Below are 17,989 nucleotides of genomic sequence, written 5' to 3'. Positions count from 1 at the left end.
TAACTTTGCAGTTTTCTACAGGGTTATGAGAAAACACTGTTTGAAGTGGAATTTCCAGAGACTGGCATTGGGACATTTGCATTTGCAGAAAGATTAATGATTGAAATCTTGGCGTGCAAGGGAAAATTTCAAAGTTTACAGATGACAGAAATTTAGAAACATTGTTAACTGTGAGGAGGGCAAATATAAAACTCCAATTAGATAGTGACATGTTGGTGAAGATCACAGGTAGTTTGCAGGTGAAATTTAACAGAAAAACATGGGAGGTGACACATCTTGTTAGGAAAAATATGAACAGACAATACAAAAATCGGGTTAAATATGTAAAGGATTGCAGAAGCAGGGGGACCTGGGGTGTGCATGGACATAGATCATTGAAGGTGGCAGGGCTCAGCGGTTAGCACTGCTGCCTCACAGCACCAAGAACCCGGGTTTGACTCCAACCACGGGTGACTGACTGAGTGGAGTCTGTACATTCACCCCGGGTCTGTGTGGATTTCCTCTGGTCACTCCAGTTTCCTCCCAAAGTCGAAAGATGTGCAGGTTAGAGGGATTGGCCATTGTAATTTGCCCTGTAGTGTCTAGGACTGCGCAGGCTAGGTGAGTTAGACATGGTAAATACAGGGTTACAGGGATAGGGTGGAAGTTGGGTCTGAGTGGAATGCTCTTCAGAGGGTCAGCACAGAGTCAATGGGGTGAATGGCTGCTTTATGTACCGTTGAGATTCTATGATATAGACATCAGTTAATAAAGCTGAAACTGGGCTTTATTAATTAGTGAGAGACAAAGCAACTGCAGATGATGGCATCCAAGGTAGACAAACGGGAAGCCAGAAGAACACATCAAGCCAGGCAGTATCTGGAGGAAAGGAGAAGTCAACATTTCAGGCATTAGCCCTTTTCAGGGCTGAAGAAAGATAATGCCCAAAACGTTGACTTCTCCTTTCCTCCAGATGCTGCTTGCTTGCTTGGCTTGCTTTGTTCTTCCAGCTTTCTGTTTGTCTACCTGTATTAAATGGCACTTGGAGTACAAGAACAAAGAGGTTAAGCTGAACCTATCCAAGATAGTTACAAAGTCATAGCTGTACAGCGCAGAAACAGACCATTCGGTCCAACTCTTCCATGCCGATCAGATATTGTAAACTGATCTAATCCCATTTACCAGTATTTGGCCCACATCCCTCTAAACCCTTCCTATTCATGCACCCATCCAGATGTAATTATACCTCGCTCCACCACCTCCTCCGGCAGGTAGCTCCATACATGCACTACCCTCTGAGAAAAAGTTGCCCTTAGGTCCCTTTTGAGTCTTTCTCCTCTCACCTTAAACCTGTGCCCTCTTGTTTTGGACTCCCCCAACCTGAGAAAAAGATCTTAGCTATTCACTCTATCTGCGCCCCTCATGATTTCATACACTTCTAAGGTCAGCTTCTGACACTACAGGAAAAACAAAGCCCCAGCTTTTTAAGCCTCCAACGTTGCCAATATCCTTGTAAATCTTTTCTGAACTCAAGTTTAACATCTTTCTTAAAGCAGGGAGATCAAAACTGAACCAGAATGTGGAGTAATCAGATCAATCACGATCCAAATCAAGAGTACAGCAGGCTTGAGGGTTAAGACATTTAAATTGTTTAACCTATCCTCAAACTCTAACTTAAAATGTGTGAACCCTTGAATTTAGAGGCGAAAGAATCAGAATGGTATTGTTATTTTTATTTAAATTGTGTTAAGTACAATTTTCTTCCATTCTTCACAAGATGAGGATGATGCTTGCTAGCCCACCAATTATTGTCCATCTCTAATTGCCCAGAGGGCAGTTAAGTGTCAACCACATTGCTGTGGACCTGGAGTCACACACAGGCCAGACCAGGTAAGGTTGGCAGCTTCCTTCCCTAAAAGGGCAACAGTGAACCACATAGGTTTTTCCTGACAATTGGCGATGGATTTGTAGTCATCACTTAACATTTAATTCCAGATTTTCACTGAATTAATATTCTACCATCTGCTGTAGCAGGATTCAAATCTGAGTCCTCAGAACAATATCTGGATCTTTGGATTAACAGGCCAACAATAATACCACTACGCTGTTGCCTCCCCTAGAATAATATTCTAGTTACATTTTAAGAACCTACAAAACACTTGTGTCTTCTCCAATCACAGTGCTTGAACAATTAAACACTGAATTGACAAGTGTATTCTGACTTTAAAAATCTTTATGGTCAAAGCAAGGCTGTCAAAAGGAAGTAATTCTACCATTCTCATAATAATATATTTCAAAAAAGGTCTCTTTGGCCCAATAAAGTTACATCCCTGGTGACAAGATTTAGGATGAGGTAATCCAATACCATAAATTAGTTATAAAAACTGACATGAGGCAGACAAAGTATGTGTTTATGTGTCTCTAGCTGCAAGAAAGTACAAGAGCTGATGAAGGGTCTAGGTCGGAAACATCAGCTTGTGTGCTCCTAAGATGCTGCTTGGCCTGCTGTGTTCCATCGTTCTGGAGTTGCCCCCATGATTTCCAACATTTGCCCAGGAGGCAGAGTAACAGGCTGACTAGACTAGCTCCTGAAAATGAGAAGATTGGTGGAGAGAAGATATTGAGTAGAGTAGGTCTACATTTCCTGTATTTTAGTAGAATGCGAGATGAGCAAAGTCAAACATCACATTTTGTAATATTTTCTAACAGAATTCATAGATAAATGCTGAGAAAACATTTCCTTAACTGAGAATTCTAGAACACAGGTCTCACAGCCTCAAATAAGGAGTCAAGCATTTAGACTAGCATTCGAACTGAATGACAGGGCTGATTGAGAATCGGAGAAGTTTATGCTTCACACCAGAGGCTCAATTGCGGAGCATATTCAAAACATAATGGAAGGATTCTTGGGTACTAAGGAAATCAAGAGATACGGGGATGATGTTGATTAGCCAGAAATTATGTTGAATGGTTCTGCTGAATGAAGGAATACGCATGAAAAGGCCACTAAACACAACTCTCATTTCTCAGATAACACGGTGTAGAGCTAGATGAACACAGCAGGCCAAGCAGCATCAGAGGAGTTGGAAAGCTGATGTTTCGGGTCGAGACACTTCTTCATATTTCTACTGAAGGAGCTAAGTAAATGCAAGCTGTTGTTTTAAAAGAAACGAAATAGGAGATAATGTTTTGCTATTATTATACAAACAGATAGGCAATATTTTAAAATCTAAATACAAAATTATTAAACGAACAACACAAGATTCCAGGTCTCAGTGCCGGGCCTCATCAACTTTACCGAAACAACTGATTGGTCAAACCCCACATTAACTCCACATCTGCTTACATTTCGTTTTATACTCAGAATAATGTAAGTGGCTTACTTTAAAATCGTTTCCACTTAAATCTACACCTCTAATGAAAGGCAACACCCCGGTGGCAGCCATGTTAACAGTGACAGTTGATCACGGACACCTCAGCCAAAAACCTTGCCTACCTTTCTCCACACCTCATTGGTTCACCGTCGCACTTAGCCGGGCCAAGCGCTGGGGTTCTGGATAATGATTGGTCCAATGTTATGTCAATAAGAGTACGGCCACAAAAGGTTGAGGCCCGATTTCCGCCCGGAATCGAAACGTCTGTAACTCCCCGCCCCTTCACCAGTCACGTGTGCGGGACATGGGTAGTTTCATTGGCTGCTTCAGATGTCAGTTACAGTCTGGGGGCGAGTCGTATCTATTCCAGGAAGAAATGAAATAATGGGGTGAGGAAGGAATAAGTGGCGCAGATCTCGAGTGACTTACCGGCTGCTAGTCTTTCGGGAAGCCGTAATATAGGCCTACCTCTCTTATCCAATCCATAGCAGCCTTGGCAGCCAGGGTTGTTGAATGATTGACAGCAACTGGTACCGGGTTTGCTGATCAATCCTGGCGAAAGCATGTTTGAAGTTGAATTGTAGTATTAATCTATAGGATTAGTTGTTCCAGTTATAATATCGGTTGTTGTTATTTACATGTTACCGCGAATGTACAACGATTAATTCGGAAATTAATACTAACTTTTGGTACACGTTTATTAAGGAAATTGTAAAATGTCAATTCAATTTGCAGATTGTATTTTTTTTCCCAAGTAACGTATATCAGTCTCTCAACTGAATTCAGGTTTCTTTTGCGCACGGTAATATCTTGTTAGTAGATCAGAGATAATGGGAACTGCAGATGCTGGAGAATCCGACACAACAAAGTGTGAAGCAGGATGCGCACAGCAGGCCAGGCAGCATCAGAAGAGCAGGAAAGCTGATGTTTTGGGTCTGGAACCTTCTTCAGAAATGGGGGAGGGGAAGGGGTCTCAAATAAATAGAGAGAAGGGGAGAGCGATGATGGGAGGTGGATAAAGGAGCAGATAGGTGGAGAGAAGACAGACAGGTCAAGGACGTGGGATGAGACTGGTAGGTAGGAGGTGGAGTGGGGGTTGGCCAGTGAGGTGGGAGAAAAGACGGACAGGTGAAAGAGGTGGGGATGAGCTGGGCTGGTTTTTGGGATGAGGTCATGGGTGGGAAGATTTTGAAGCTTGTGAGGTCCACATTGAAACCATTGCTGCAGGGTTATCAAGTGAAATATGAGGTGCTGTTCCTGCAGTGTTCAGGTGGCATCATTGTGGCACTAGAGGAGGCCCAGGATGGACATGGCATCCAAGGAGTGGGAGGGGGTGTTGAAGTGGTTCATGACTGGAAGGTGCAGTTGTTTGTCACAAACTGAGCGTATTTTGAGTTTCTACTTTTTCCTTGTTCAGTGGCTGCCCGTTGAGGCATCATTAGCCAACTGTAATTCACTCCCCCTATAGTTCACTTGATTATGCTTAGGCAACTGGAAGGGAAGTGAGAAGGGAACTATTCATGTTTTAATACGTTTTGTTTGTAATGCTTTCCTGAATTTTTCTTCACCTGAGTGCTTCTTCAAAATGACCAATATTGTTCAGGGAGAAGGAAACTGAAGAGACAGTGAGTTTGAAGATGTCATCAACTTCCTGCTGACAAATGCCCAGCTGGAGTTCGGGGAGCTGCTGTACTTGCTATTGCAGTGATGCTGCTGAAAGGCTGAGTTGGCCCATCTGCCATTTCTTGGTCAAGCTTCAACAATGTTATACTGTGACCATGTTGAGCCTGCATGCAGTTTACCACCTGGATATTCAATGTGCAACAGCGGTGACGTGATGTTTGAAAGAGGTGGATTGGCTGCTGATTACTGGACAGCATAGATTGCATGGGTTCAGTGTCAACCGCATTGTTGTAACATGGACTGTAGAACTGCACCGTGTGCTCTTTTTGAACTCTGGAACTCCAAATCATTCAGGGTTTCTGTTACTAGCTGCTCGTCAGTGGGATGGGTTAGATTTAGTTCTGTCAAATTATTAACATCTGAGTTTTTACATGGCACAGTTCAAGGAAACTTCTTGAGTTTCTCTGTATGTTTGCAGATGTTTGATAAAGCCAGTGACCCACCAGACAGCTCCCTAGATAAGCCAGTCACACAACCTACAAAAGAATACAACTAGATTGCCACATCCCCAAAACTGCTGAATTTACATTTGAGTGAATCCAAGCACAGAAAGCTGAATATCAAATCCAACCATTAAAAAAAATGTAAGTATCTCTTCCTAAGTTGTGATTTCCTGGGGCAGAAGGGACATGGAGGAAAACAATTTAGGGAATCGAAGTTTCAAACAAAAAACACGTCATAAAATCATTATGGGAAATGAGGAAAACTACCCAAATGAACTGGACAAAAGAGAAAGATGAAGGGACTAGGGAAATGTGGTTCCTACAATACATGCAGGACTCCTTTTGAACCTAATACATAATAAATACACAGAAGATTTGTTGATCCAGCACAGGTAAATGAAGTAAAGGTACAGCTGTGCTTTTCAAACTCTTTTTGTGATCGAGTGCAAGAGTGGAGTGACGGAGTTGAGAGCTGGTGGTTGTTAGAGCAGGAGCGCAGCTGTTGTAACTTGGTCAGAGCTCCAAGGTAGTCATTTCTGGGAAGTTCAAAAGTAAAGACACTTTTGGCAGTATTGACCATGAGGACATAGGAATATCATAAGCAAAGAAGAGATTGGACACATGGAAGCCAGGAAACTTAGGAAATAAATAGTGATGTCTTAAAAAGAGTCCACATTACAGAAGAGAAGGTGCTGGAAATCTTAAAACGCATAATGATTGATAAATCCTGGGAACTGATCAAGTGTATCACAGGACACTGTGGGAAACTAAGGATGAAATTGCAGGGCTCCTAGAAGAGATATTTGTATCATCTACAGAAAGGGGTGAGGTGCTGGAAGGCTGGGGAGTTGCTAAAGTTGTACCTTTTATTTATGAAAGGCTGCAAGGAAAAACCAGGGAACTATAAACTGGTGAACCTGACATTGGTGACAGATAAGTTATTGGAGGGGAGTCTGAGAGATGGGATTTGCATGAATTTGTAAAGGCAAGGACTCATTCTCATGAGGGATTAAAACTGAAAGAACTGCAGGTTCAAATCAGGAACAAAACAGAAGTTTCTGGAAAAGCTCAGCGGGTCTGGCAGCTTCTGAAGAAAATTCACAGTTAACATTTCGGGCTCCATGAGCCTTCCCTTCTGAGGAAGTGTTACTGGACTCAAAATGTTAACTGTGATTTTTCTTCACTGATAAGGGATAGTCAGCATGCTTTGTGTGGGAACTCATGTCTCACGGACTTGAATATGTTTTTTTTTGAAGATAGATGAAGGCAGAGTGGTAGACGTCATCTACATGGACTTTAGCAAGGCCTTCAACAAGGTGCCATGTGGCAAATTGGTTAGGAAAGTTTGATCACATGGGATCCAGGGAGAGATTGCCAACTGGATACAAAACTGGCCTGACGGTAGGAGACAGGGTGGTAGTAGAGGGTTGTTGTTCTGACTGGAGGCCTGTGACGAGCAATGTGCAACAAAAATCAGTGCTGGGTCCGCTTTTGTTTGTCATTTACAAAAATGGTTTAGATGAAAATATGGGAGGCATGGTTAGTAAGTTTGTGGATGACACCAAAATTGACACCAAAATAATGGACAGTGAAGAAGGTTTCCTAAGAGTACAATGAGATCTTGGCCTGCTGGGCCAATGAGCGGAGGAATGGCAGATGGAGTTTAATTTCGATAAATGTTCCATTTTGGTACGACAAACTAGGACAGGACTTGCATAGTTAAAGGTTGGACTCTGGGGAGTGTTGTTGAATAGAGAAACCTGGGGGTTCAGATACATAGTTCCTTGAAAATGGTGTCACAGGTAGACAGGGTGGTGAAGCTGGCATTTGGCATTCTTGCCCTCATTGGTCAGGGCATTGGGGACCGCGATTGCGGCATCATATTGTGGCTCTATATGGCGTTGGTGAGGCTACCTTTGAAATACTGTGCACAGTTCTAGTTGCCTGTTATAAGAAGGATGTTATTAAACTGGAAAGGGTGCAATAAAAATTTACAAGGATGTTACTGAAACTGGAGGACTTGAATTATAAGGAGAGGCTGGATAGCTTGGACTTTTGTCCCTAGAGCCTCAAACATTGAGATGTGACCTCACAGAGGTTTATAAAATCGTGAGAGGTATAGATAAGGTAAATAGCCGAGGTCTTTTCCCCATAGTGAGTGAGTCCAAAACTAGGGGGCATTGGTTCAAAGTGAGAGAGGAAAGAGTTAACAGGGACCTGAGAGGGCAACCTTTGCACACAGAGGATAGTGTGCATGTGGAAAGAACTTCCAGAGGAAGTAGTGACGGTGAGTACAATCACAGCAGGTGATTTGGACAGGTACACCAATAGGAAAGTTTTAGAGAGATGTGAGCTAAATGCAGGCAAATGGAACTAATTCAGTTTCAGAAAACTGCCTGTACAAGTTGAACTGAAGGGTCTGTTTCCATGCTATGTGACTTTGATTAATTCAGGGACTGAGAGTAGAACCTGGGAGAACAAAATAGGCAAAAATATTGGCAAACAACAATGGAGACAATTTAAAATGAACTTCACCAGAGTACAGAGAGAGGTTTTCTAGAAAAGGAGAAAACAAAACCAACAAATTCAGACTCCCTTGTTGAATTAAGGCACAAGGGAACAAATGAGGGTGAAGAAAGAATTGGACCATAAGACTGGATGATAAGAAAAAACAAAAAATGTGAGACGTAAAAAAAATTCAGAAGGCAAAGAGCAACTGTGAAATTAAATTATCAAAAACACATACAGGTTGTACCTCCCTAATCTGAAACTCTAGTGGCTAGCACCACAATACTTCCAAGTCTCCCTGTAATAGCTCTTCATCAATCTTTATTCATATTACCTCTTGTTGAATTTTGTCCAGTTTGGCTGCATTAAATTCTGTTTTTGGTGTCCAGTTGGAAAATAATTCATCCATTAGGCCAGTGATTGATTCAAATCTAGGTGAGGTCTTTACTTTTGTAATGTTTGTGCATTTAAGATACTTTACCTTCTGTAGACTGGCAAAGTTTGAGTTCCAAGGTACCCAGACTAGGGAGGTATAATCTATAATAAAACAGTTTTCAGGCACATAAATAACAAAAGAGTAACTAAAAAGGGAAGTAGAACATTTAAGGAACAGTTTGGATAATGTCTAAGGCAATGATGGAGACATGGCAGACTTATTAAATAATTATTTTTGTATGTATCAGGAAGATGAAATGGATACAAATGACATTTGAATGATGAGATGAACAATGAGAGAAGTGTGTTAAAAACAACAGGGAATGTGCTGAATAAATCAAACAAAAAAAGATAATATTCCTGGTCAGGAAGAATTGCATCCACATAGTTTAAAATACCTAGGGAATAGATAGCATGAGGCATTACTAAACATAACAAATTCATTTGAAAAAAGTTGTAGTGTCAGAGGATTGGTTAATAACTAGTATAATTCTATATATAGAAGGGAGGTAGAGCTTTATCAGAGAATTGTACACCAATCTGTTGATAATTGCTGTTAGGAAAATAATGAAACCTCTACTAATGGAGAGAATATAAGCACATCTAGAAACAAGTAATGCCGTAATGAATAACTAGCATTGATTTCAAAAGTGAAAATGATGCTTGACAGGCCTTTAGTGATTTTTTTTGAGGAAGCAAAAAAGAATAGGCAATGATTATATAGGCAATTAATCTGGATTTTGAAAAGTCACCCAAAAAGGTACTCCATGATAGATTAAACCAAAAAAGTCAGAGAAGTTGGAGTAAGGGAATATAATGGTTCTGAAGAAGGGTCACTCAACCCAAAACATTAACTCTGCTTTCTTTCCACAGATGCTGTCAGACCTGCTGAGTTTTCCCAGCAATTTCTGCTTTTGCTCCTAGCAACACTGTTCTATTAGTCTGCCAGTGGGGGCATGGCAACGTAAAAACAGGTAGCGTACATCAAGAAGGCCATAAAAAATGAATCATTTCCGTAGTGTTTATTTCTGGAGAGATAGAATTGAAAAGTAGGGAAGTTATACTAAACCTGTATCAAACCCGGGTACGTCAACTCTTTAATCAGAACAATACACTGTATTCTTACATCTTTTATAACAGGGCTGCTTTACCCTATGTTGAATCTGTACTGTACTTTCTCTAAGTGTGGTTGGGACAGTAGATAGGGAACTTTGCTCTGTGCCTAGTCCTCAGTGTAAAATTTTGTTTTAGAGAAACCACATTTTTCATTTTGAGCATAAAAGTCATTCTAAGTCACTCCTCAATGTCCTAGGCTCCAGGGGAAAAAAGTCCCATCCTATCCAGTCTCTCCTTATAACTCAAATCCTCCAGTTAACTCCTAAGAAATGCTTTGATTGTACTTTCTAGAGAATTGTCAGGATAATTTATTGGCAGTCACTAGACTAGACAGCAGTAAAACTACCCACTACATCAGCCTGCAGGAGAAGCTTCTAGCCTATTACATACCCCAATCAATCCCTCCTGAAGAGCTAAGCAAAGCAAAGCATTGCACAATGAACATCTGCACAGAGCTGTGGAAATTTCTCCACAGTAAATACCCAGACATACTCTTGGTAGAGAGAAACCTCAGTGGTAGCCTTTACAATGATCTCCAAATGATAGCCCCTGATCAAGTTTGCCTGATGCTGCTGCTACTGCTGCTTGAAGACTAACTCTGGACTCGTTCTAATGGAATAAACAAGATTGAATGTGTCTGGTCTGCACTTGGTACGTAGAGACAACGTGGAATATTTTCCCCAAGGCATCAGTTATTGGGATAGATTTATTGCGGGAAGCTATGTTTCAAGTTAATTGTTGAGATGTTCCACAAAATGGTATTAGGGAATATGAACTGGCTTAGTACTTTACTGGATTGTATCGCTCAACTGCAGGAAGTCAACAGAAATCTAGAGTTGAAAGTTCAGTATGTGAGGAGAAAGTCCTGTATATTGATATCTTACCAATTATTATAAAGGAGGATACTATACTTCTCTCTGAGCTGCAAATAAAGGGCAATTTTAGAAATATATGGCAATAGTGTTTCTGGGCTTCTGAGACCAACAGACTACAATCCTTGGATAGTATTGACTTGGGCTTCAGATTCTGCTGCTTGAAGATACTGAAAGCAGTATGCAAGTGTCAGCCAGAGCTAAAGCTGACAGGTAGCCAGCTAATCAATATTACCCTGCACGTGAGCCAGGTGGAAAAAGACTGGACCAAAGAAATGCTTGCTGAGCAGATCCTTCAAATATTCCAGGAGGTTGTTGGCTGTTTGGAGCCAGCATATTTTAGCAATAAGGTGAATCTGTTGACCTGTATGTCGAAGAAAGAGATCGACATAATTGGTTACACCCTGTCCTGTGCCATATCACACTCTGACATGCTGTTTACTTGGTGACTGGACAAACATGATTTGCAATTTATTGCATACTGACTTCAAATCTGAGTTTTTTTTTGTCAGCTACATCTTTTGAATCCTTGTGGGGATTTTTGTTTATAAAGGTTTCACATTCACCTAAAAATGTTCTTGGAATTTGCTTCAGTATGGACTAATGCTACAGACAGAAGAACAAATGAATCATCAGAACTGGTGCAGGTTTCTCAGACAATCATGTACACTGGATCAGTGACTAGTCAGATTGTGAGATACTCTGACTTCATTGAGAGCACTGTTGATCATGTGCTGTTTGACTGATTTTTTTTTAGCCAATGATTAATGTCTTTTTATTGGAATGCACCAAGAATGTAACTTCCTCCAAGTAGTACGTGAGCCCCTCTCCCTCAAAGTCAAAAGTGCAGATGTTAGCCAATAACTGCATTTATTTAGCACTGTTCATGATTTCTCTGATACTGAAGCAGTGGGTATCCATATGCAGCAAGATCTGGACAATGTTCAGTCTTGATAATTGTCAAGTGACATTCGCACCAAGTGCCAGACACAAAGTAGAGAACAATACAGCACAGGAACAAACCCTTCAGCCCACCATATCTATGCTAACCATGATGCCTTTCTAAACAAATCCAATCTGCCTGTACGTGGTCTGAATCTCTGTTCCCTGCCTGTTCGTGTGTCTGTCCAAATGTATCTTAAACTTTGCTAATGCATTCACTTCTACCACCTCCTCTGGCGCCATATTCAAGGCACCTACCACTCCATTCAAAAAAAAACTTTCGTTCCATATCTCCTTCAAACTTTTTCCCTCTCTTCTTAAACCTATGTCCCCTATTTCACATTTCCACCCTGGGAAAATAATTCCAACTATTCATTCTATCCACCCCTTTCAATTTTGTTTACATCTATCATGTTGCTCCTCGGCCTCTGACATTCAAGCAAAAACAGTCCAAGTTTGTCCAACCTCTGCTATAGCTAATACATTCCAATCCAGGCAACATCCTGATAAATCTTCCTGCACCCTCTCCAAGCATCTGCATTCTTCCTTTCATGTAGTGATTGGAACTGCACACAATACTCCAAATGTGGCCTAATTAAAGTCTTCTACAGCTGCAACATGACTTGCCAACTTTTATATTCCATGTCCTGACCGATTAAAGCAAGGATTCCGTACACCACCTTGATCACCTTATCCACATGTGTTCCACTTTCAGGAAGCTATGGACTTGGAATTCAAGATCCCTCTGTATATCAGTACTCTGATGGGACCTGCCATTCACTTCATGCTTGTCCATATTAAACTCTATCTGCCATTTCTCTAACTTTTTAAACTGATTGTAGATATTGCTGTATCCTTTGATAACTTTTCTCACCATCCTCAATTCCTCCAAGTGTGTCATTTGGAAATTTACTAATCAGACTACCTACATTATCATCCAAATCATTTATAATTATTACAGATGTCCCAGCACTGATGTGAAACACCGCTGGTTACATATTCCTCGTCAGAAAAACATCCATCCACAACCACCCTCTATTTTCTACAACCAAGCCATTTTGTATTCTACTTAGAGTCACCATGGATCCCATGCAACTTAAACTTCTGGACCAACCTCCCACGACAGACTTTAGAAAAGTCTATGTGGACAACATCTTCTGCCCTACTATTTTTGTCACGTCCTCAAAACTCAATCAAGTTTGTGAGATAAGACATCCCCCATATAAAGCCATGCTGACTATCCCTAATAGCTCCACTCTTCTCTAAGTGCAATTAAATTCTGTTCCTGTGAATCTTCATTAATTTCCTGTACACTGTTGTAAGGCTCAACGGTCCATAATTTCCTGGATTATCTCTGTCCCTTCTTAAAGAATGGAACAACATTGGCAATTCTTCCATCTTCTCACCTGTGGCTAAAGAGGATACAAAGATCTCTGTCAAGCCCTGGAGTTTCCTCCCCTGCCTCCTTCAGTATCCTGGCATAGATCCCATCAGGTCATGGGACTTGTTCACTTTAATGTTTTCACAACACCCAACATCATCTCCTCCTCCTTAATATTGATCTGTCCCAGAACATAAATATTCCTCTCTCAAATTACCATCATCTGTGACCTCTTTGGTGAAAACCAATGTGATTCACTAAAGAACCACTTCTGCTGGCTCCATGCATAAATTTCCTCCTTTGTCTTTCAGTGAACTTACCCTTTCCTGTTACCCTCCCACTTCTAGTCTATGTTTAAAATACCTCTGGATTCTACTTGATCCTACTTGTCATGGTCAAGTCAAGGCCTCTTCTAACCTTCCTAATTTGTTTAAGTTCTTTTCCGCTTTCTTTACACTCCAATGGCCTTGTTTGATAATGACCATCTTAAAATGTGAGAGAATCCAATGATATTACCACCACTCACTAGCAAATTCCTGGGGGCTACCAATGACCAGAAACTGAATTGGACCTGCCAGTGAACACTTTGGCTATAAGAGCAGGTCAAAGGTGGGAATTAAGTGGCAAGTAACTCACTTGCTGACTTCCCAAAGACTGCTCACTGTCTACAAGCTCTAATGCTCAAGAATACTCATCAAGGAAAAGCTATCCTCTTGATTGGTACACCATCCTCTCCTTAAATATTCAGTCCCTCTGCTACCAAAACACAGTGAGGTTGTTTACTTGCTTGTCAAGCTGGCTTGTTTGTTCAGACACCATGCTAGGTGACATCATCAGTGGAGCCTCCAATGAAACTATTATTCTACACCATTTGGAATTTATACTGACCAGTCCATTATGGTGAGTTGTGTCATATCCGGTTTTGATTTGTATGGGTTTGTGTATAGGTCCAATTTTATATGTTTGTTGATTTGAAGAATGGGTGGAGAACCATGTCTCTAGGAATTCCCATGCGTGTCTGTTTGGTTTGGGCTACTATGGTTACCTTGTCACACTTTAAGGGAAGGAGAACTCAAGAGCTGTTAGTAATGGAGGTGATAGGACTCAAAAAGCAGACGCAAAAACTGGCAAAAGGGCACTTTATCTGAATGCTCGGAGCATTCAAAATAAGTTGAATGAGTTGACAGTGCAAATCACGGCAAATGGGTATGATTTAGTGGCCATTACAGGTTGCAGGATAGTCATGACTGGGAGTTAAATATCCAGGGGTATCAAACTGTTCAGAAGGACAGACAGGAAGGTAAGACAGATGGCGTTGCTGCTCTGATTTTTAAGGATGATATCGGGGCGGTAGTGAGAGATGATATAGGTTCCACTGAACAAAAGGTTGAATCCATTTGGGTGGAAATTAGGAATAGCAGGGAGGAGAAGTCATTGATAGGTGTGGTCTATAGGCTGCCAAATAATGACATCATGGTGGGGTGGGCAATAAACATAGAAATAGCTAATGCAGGTAAAAATGGTACAGCAATTATCATGGGGGATTTTAATCTACATATCAATTGGTCAAACCAGGTCAGTCATGGCAGCCTTGAGGAGGGGTTCATAGAATGCATCCACGATAATTTCCTTGATCAATATGTAGTGGAACCTACAAGGGAGCAAGCTATGCTAGATCTAGTCCTGTGTAATGAGACAGGAATAACTAATGATCTCATAGTTAGGAATCCTCTCAGAAGGAGTGGTCATTGTGTGGTCGAATTTGAAATGCAGATGGAGCATGAGAAGGTTAAATCCAGTACCAATGTCCTGTGCTTAAACAAAGGAGACTATGATGAGATGGAGGAGGAGTTAGCTAAGGTAGAATGAGAGCCAAAACTTTAAGGTGGGTCAATGGAGGAACAGTATAAGACTTTCAAAATGACTTTTCACAGTGCTCAGCAGAAGTATATTCCAGTGATAAAGAAGAACTGTAGGAAAAAGAGACAGTCAGCCATGGATGTCTAAGGAAATAAAGGCAAGTATCAGATTTGGAAAAAAAAACACAGCCAAAAAAGCAAAGAGTAGTGGGAAACTAGTGGACTGGGAAATCTTTAAAGGCCAACAGAAAGTCACAAAAAAGTTATAAAGAAAAGTAAGATAGATTATGAGTTTTTGCATCTGCTTTTTGAGTCCTATCACCTCCATTACTAGCTCAGAATATAAAAACAGGCAGCAAACGTTTCTATAAATATGTGAATCAAAAGAATGGCGAAGTTAAACATTGGTCCTTTAGAGGATGAGAAGGCCAATTTAATAACTGGGAGTAAGGAAATAGCCAAGATATTAAACAGCTATTTTGCGTTGGTCTTCACAGTGGAAGACACAAATAACATGTGGATAACTGATGGCAAGAAGGTGATAGCAGGTGAGGACCTAGAAACTATCATTATCACTAAGGAGGCAGTGCTGGGCAAGCTAATGAGGCTAAAGGCAGACAAGTCTCCTGGCCCTGAATGAAATACATCTCACGGTACTGAAAGAGATGATGGGCAAAATAGCAAATGCACTGGTACTTATTTATCAAAATTCACTGGACTGTGGGGTGGTTCCTGCAGATTGGAAAGCAGCCAATGTGATGCCACTGCTTAAAAAAGGAAGTAGACAAAAAACAGGTAACTACAGGCCAGTTAGCTTAACTTCGGTAGTGGGGGAAATGTTTGAATCTATCATTAAGGAAGAAATAGCAAGGCATCTGGATATAACCTGTCCCATTGGGAACACCCAGCATGGGTTCATGAAGAGTAGGTCATGTTTAACTAATTTGGTGGAATTGTTTGAAGACATTATTTGGATGGTGGACAATGGGGAACCTGTGAATGTGGATTTGGATTTCCAGAAGGCATTTGACAAGGTGCCACACCAAAGGATGCTACATAAGATAATGTTGCACGGTATTACAGGTAATGTGTTGGCATGGATAGAGAGTTGGTTGACTAGTAGAAAACAAAAAGTAGGGGTAAATGGGTGTTTTTCTGGTTGGCAGACAGTGGCTAGTGGTGTGCCTCAGGGATCAGTGTTGGGACCGCAATTGTTTACAATTTACATAGATGATTTGGAGTTGGGGACTAAGTGTGGTGTGTCAAAATTTGCAGAAGACACTAAGATAAGTGATGGTGTGCAGAATGCACTGAAAGCGTGCAGAAGAATGTAGATAGTCTAAGTGAGTGGGCAAAAGTCTGGCAAATGGAGTACAATATTTATAAGTGTGAGGTCATCCATTTTGGTAGGAATAACAGAAAAATGGACGATGTTTTAAAAATTGCAGCACATTGCTGTGCAGAGGGACTTGGGTGTCCTTGTGTATGAATCGCTAAAAGTAGGCTTGCAGGTACAGCAGGTAATTAAAAAGGCAAATGGAATTCTGTCTGTCATTGCTCGAGGGATGGAGTTTAAAAACAGGGAGGCTATGCTCTGTCCTTACAGGGTCCTGGTGAGGCCACACTTGCGAGTACTTTGTGCAGTTTTGGTCTCCTTACTTGAGAAGGGATATACTAGCACTGGAGGGGGTGCAGAGAGAGATTCACTCGGTTGATTCCAGAGTTGAGAGGGTGATATTATGAGGAGAGACTGAGTAGGCTTGGATTATACTCATTGGAATTCACAAGAATGAGGGGAGATCTTATAGAAACATATAAGATTATGAAGGGGATAGATAAAGTGGAGGCAGGGAGGTTGTTTCCGCTAGTAAGTGAAACTAGGACTAGGGGGCATAGCCTCAAAATAAAGGGAAGTAGATGTAGGACTGAAGTCAGGAGGAACTTCTTCACCCAAGGGTTGTGAATCTGTGGAATTCCCTGCCCAGTGAAGCAACCTCGCTGAATGTTTTTAAGGCAAGGCTAGATAAATTTTTGAACAGGAAAGGAATTAAGCATTATGGTGAACAGGGAGGTAACTGGTGCTGAGTCTCAAAGAGATCAGCCATGATCTCATTGAATGACGGGGCAGGCTTGAGGGGCCAGATGGCCTACTCCTGCTCAGAATTCTTATGTTCTCATGATGGCCTTCATTGTCTGAGTGTACCAATATCAAGGAGAGTTTGTTGTGCTGTTTTGCTGCTAGCTGATGTTCATGTATTCTGATGGCTCGTTTCCTTCCTGTCTGTCTGATGTAATGTTTGTGGCAGTTGTTACACGGTATTTTGTAAACCACGTTCGTTCTCTGTGTTGTGGGAATGGGGTCTTTAATCCTTGTAAGTGTTTGTCGTGGACAAAGGGTAGGCTCACTGAAGGACAAACGGACAGACAGTATAAATTCCAACTGGAGCAGAATAACGTCGCTTAATTGGAGGCTCCACTGAGTCGTCACCTAGCACGGTAACAAAACGTCTGAACAAAAATAAGCCAGCTCGGCAAGCAACTCAACAACCTCTTGCATGACCTAAGTTCCAGATCTTTGCTAAAACTTTAAACCAAAACACAGTGGTAGGTATTAAGTACAATCTACAACAACGTGCAGTACAGCCAATCACAAGACTCCTTCAAGTTTCCAAACCACACCCTCAACCATTTGAAAGGACAGAGGTAACGAATGCAGGTACCTGCAAACTCCAAGCCAAACACCATCCTGACTTGAAATTATATCACCTTCCTTCATTGCAAAAAATCATGAATTTTCTTCCTAATGAGGCAGTCAATACATCTACACCTTACGGATAGCAGCAGTTCCAGGTGGCAGCTCTACCACCTTCTCCAGATAACTGGGGAAGGGCAATAAATGTTGGCCTAGCCAGTGAGGCCTACATCCCATGAACACCAAAAAAAAGTCTATCGCCATGTCCTGCTATTTATGTTTGAAAATAGCTTCTTCTGTTAGTCTGCCTTCTCGAAGCTAAATAGCCTGGAGTACAATTGCACAAATTGCAAATGGCTCTGTTTATTTGTGCTAAAATGCTGGGGGTAGCAAGTCTTAGTTGCATAAATGCAAAATCACAATCAAAATAAGATATGTTTAAGGGTATTTCAGCTTTGTGTCACTGAATTATGTGTTTTCTTTTGCAAGCTGATTACTTATTGCAGTCTGCTTTTGTTATAAATCAGTGACAGAAAGTAGAACTGCATTTAATCAACTCAATTCAAACAGTAACAAACTCTGACTGACAAAATTGTACAGATCCGAGTCATTCAGTTACTATCATTTATTTGTGATTTTAATTTTTTAATTTAAAAAATGGGGTTCAAAACCATGACTCTGGGATTATCAGTCCCATTAATTACA

At 41.1% G+C, this 17,989-nt stretch overlaps 1 protein-coding gene and 1 pseudogene across 1 annotated transcript in view; one reads left to right on the top strand and one right to left on the bottom strand.

Moving 5' to 3' along the window:
* Positions 1-3,475, bottom strand: part of flii (FLII actin remodeling protein) — a 69,621-nt gene extending 66,146 nt beyond the window's left edge. The window contains exon 1 of the mRNA XM_048552110.2: positions 3,363-3,475. Coding sequence (XP_048408067.1) covers positions 3,363-3,425 — 63 coding nt within the window. The 5' untranslated portion in view covers positions 3,426-3,475. The remainder of the gene's footprint in view (positions 1-3,362) is intronic.
* Positions 3,476-4,938: 1,463 nt separating this feature from the next.
* On the top strand, positions 4,939-10,859 carry LOC132210888 (mitochondrial dynamics protein MID51-like; annotated as a pseudogene).
* The last annotated feature ends 7,130 nt before the right edge of the window (positions 10,860-17,989 follow it).

This window comes from Stegostoma tigrinum, chromosome 23 (assembly GCF_030684315.1).
Source record: "Stegostoma tigrinum isolate sSteTig4 chromosome 23, sSteTig4.hap1, whole genome shotgun sequence".
NCBI lineage: Eukaryota > Metazoa > Chordata > Chondrichthyes > Orectolobiformes > Stegostomatidae > Stegostoma > Stegostoma tigrinum.
Note: the sequence above shows the minus strand (reverse complement) of the source record. Positions and strands in the feature narration are given on the sequence as shown.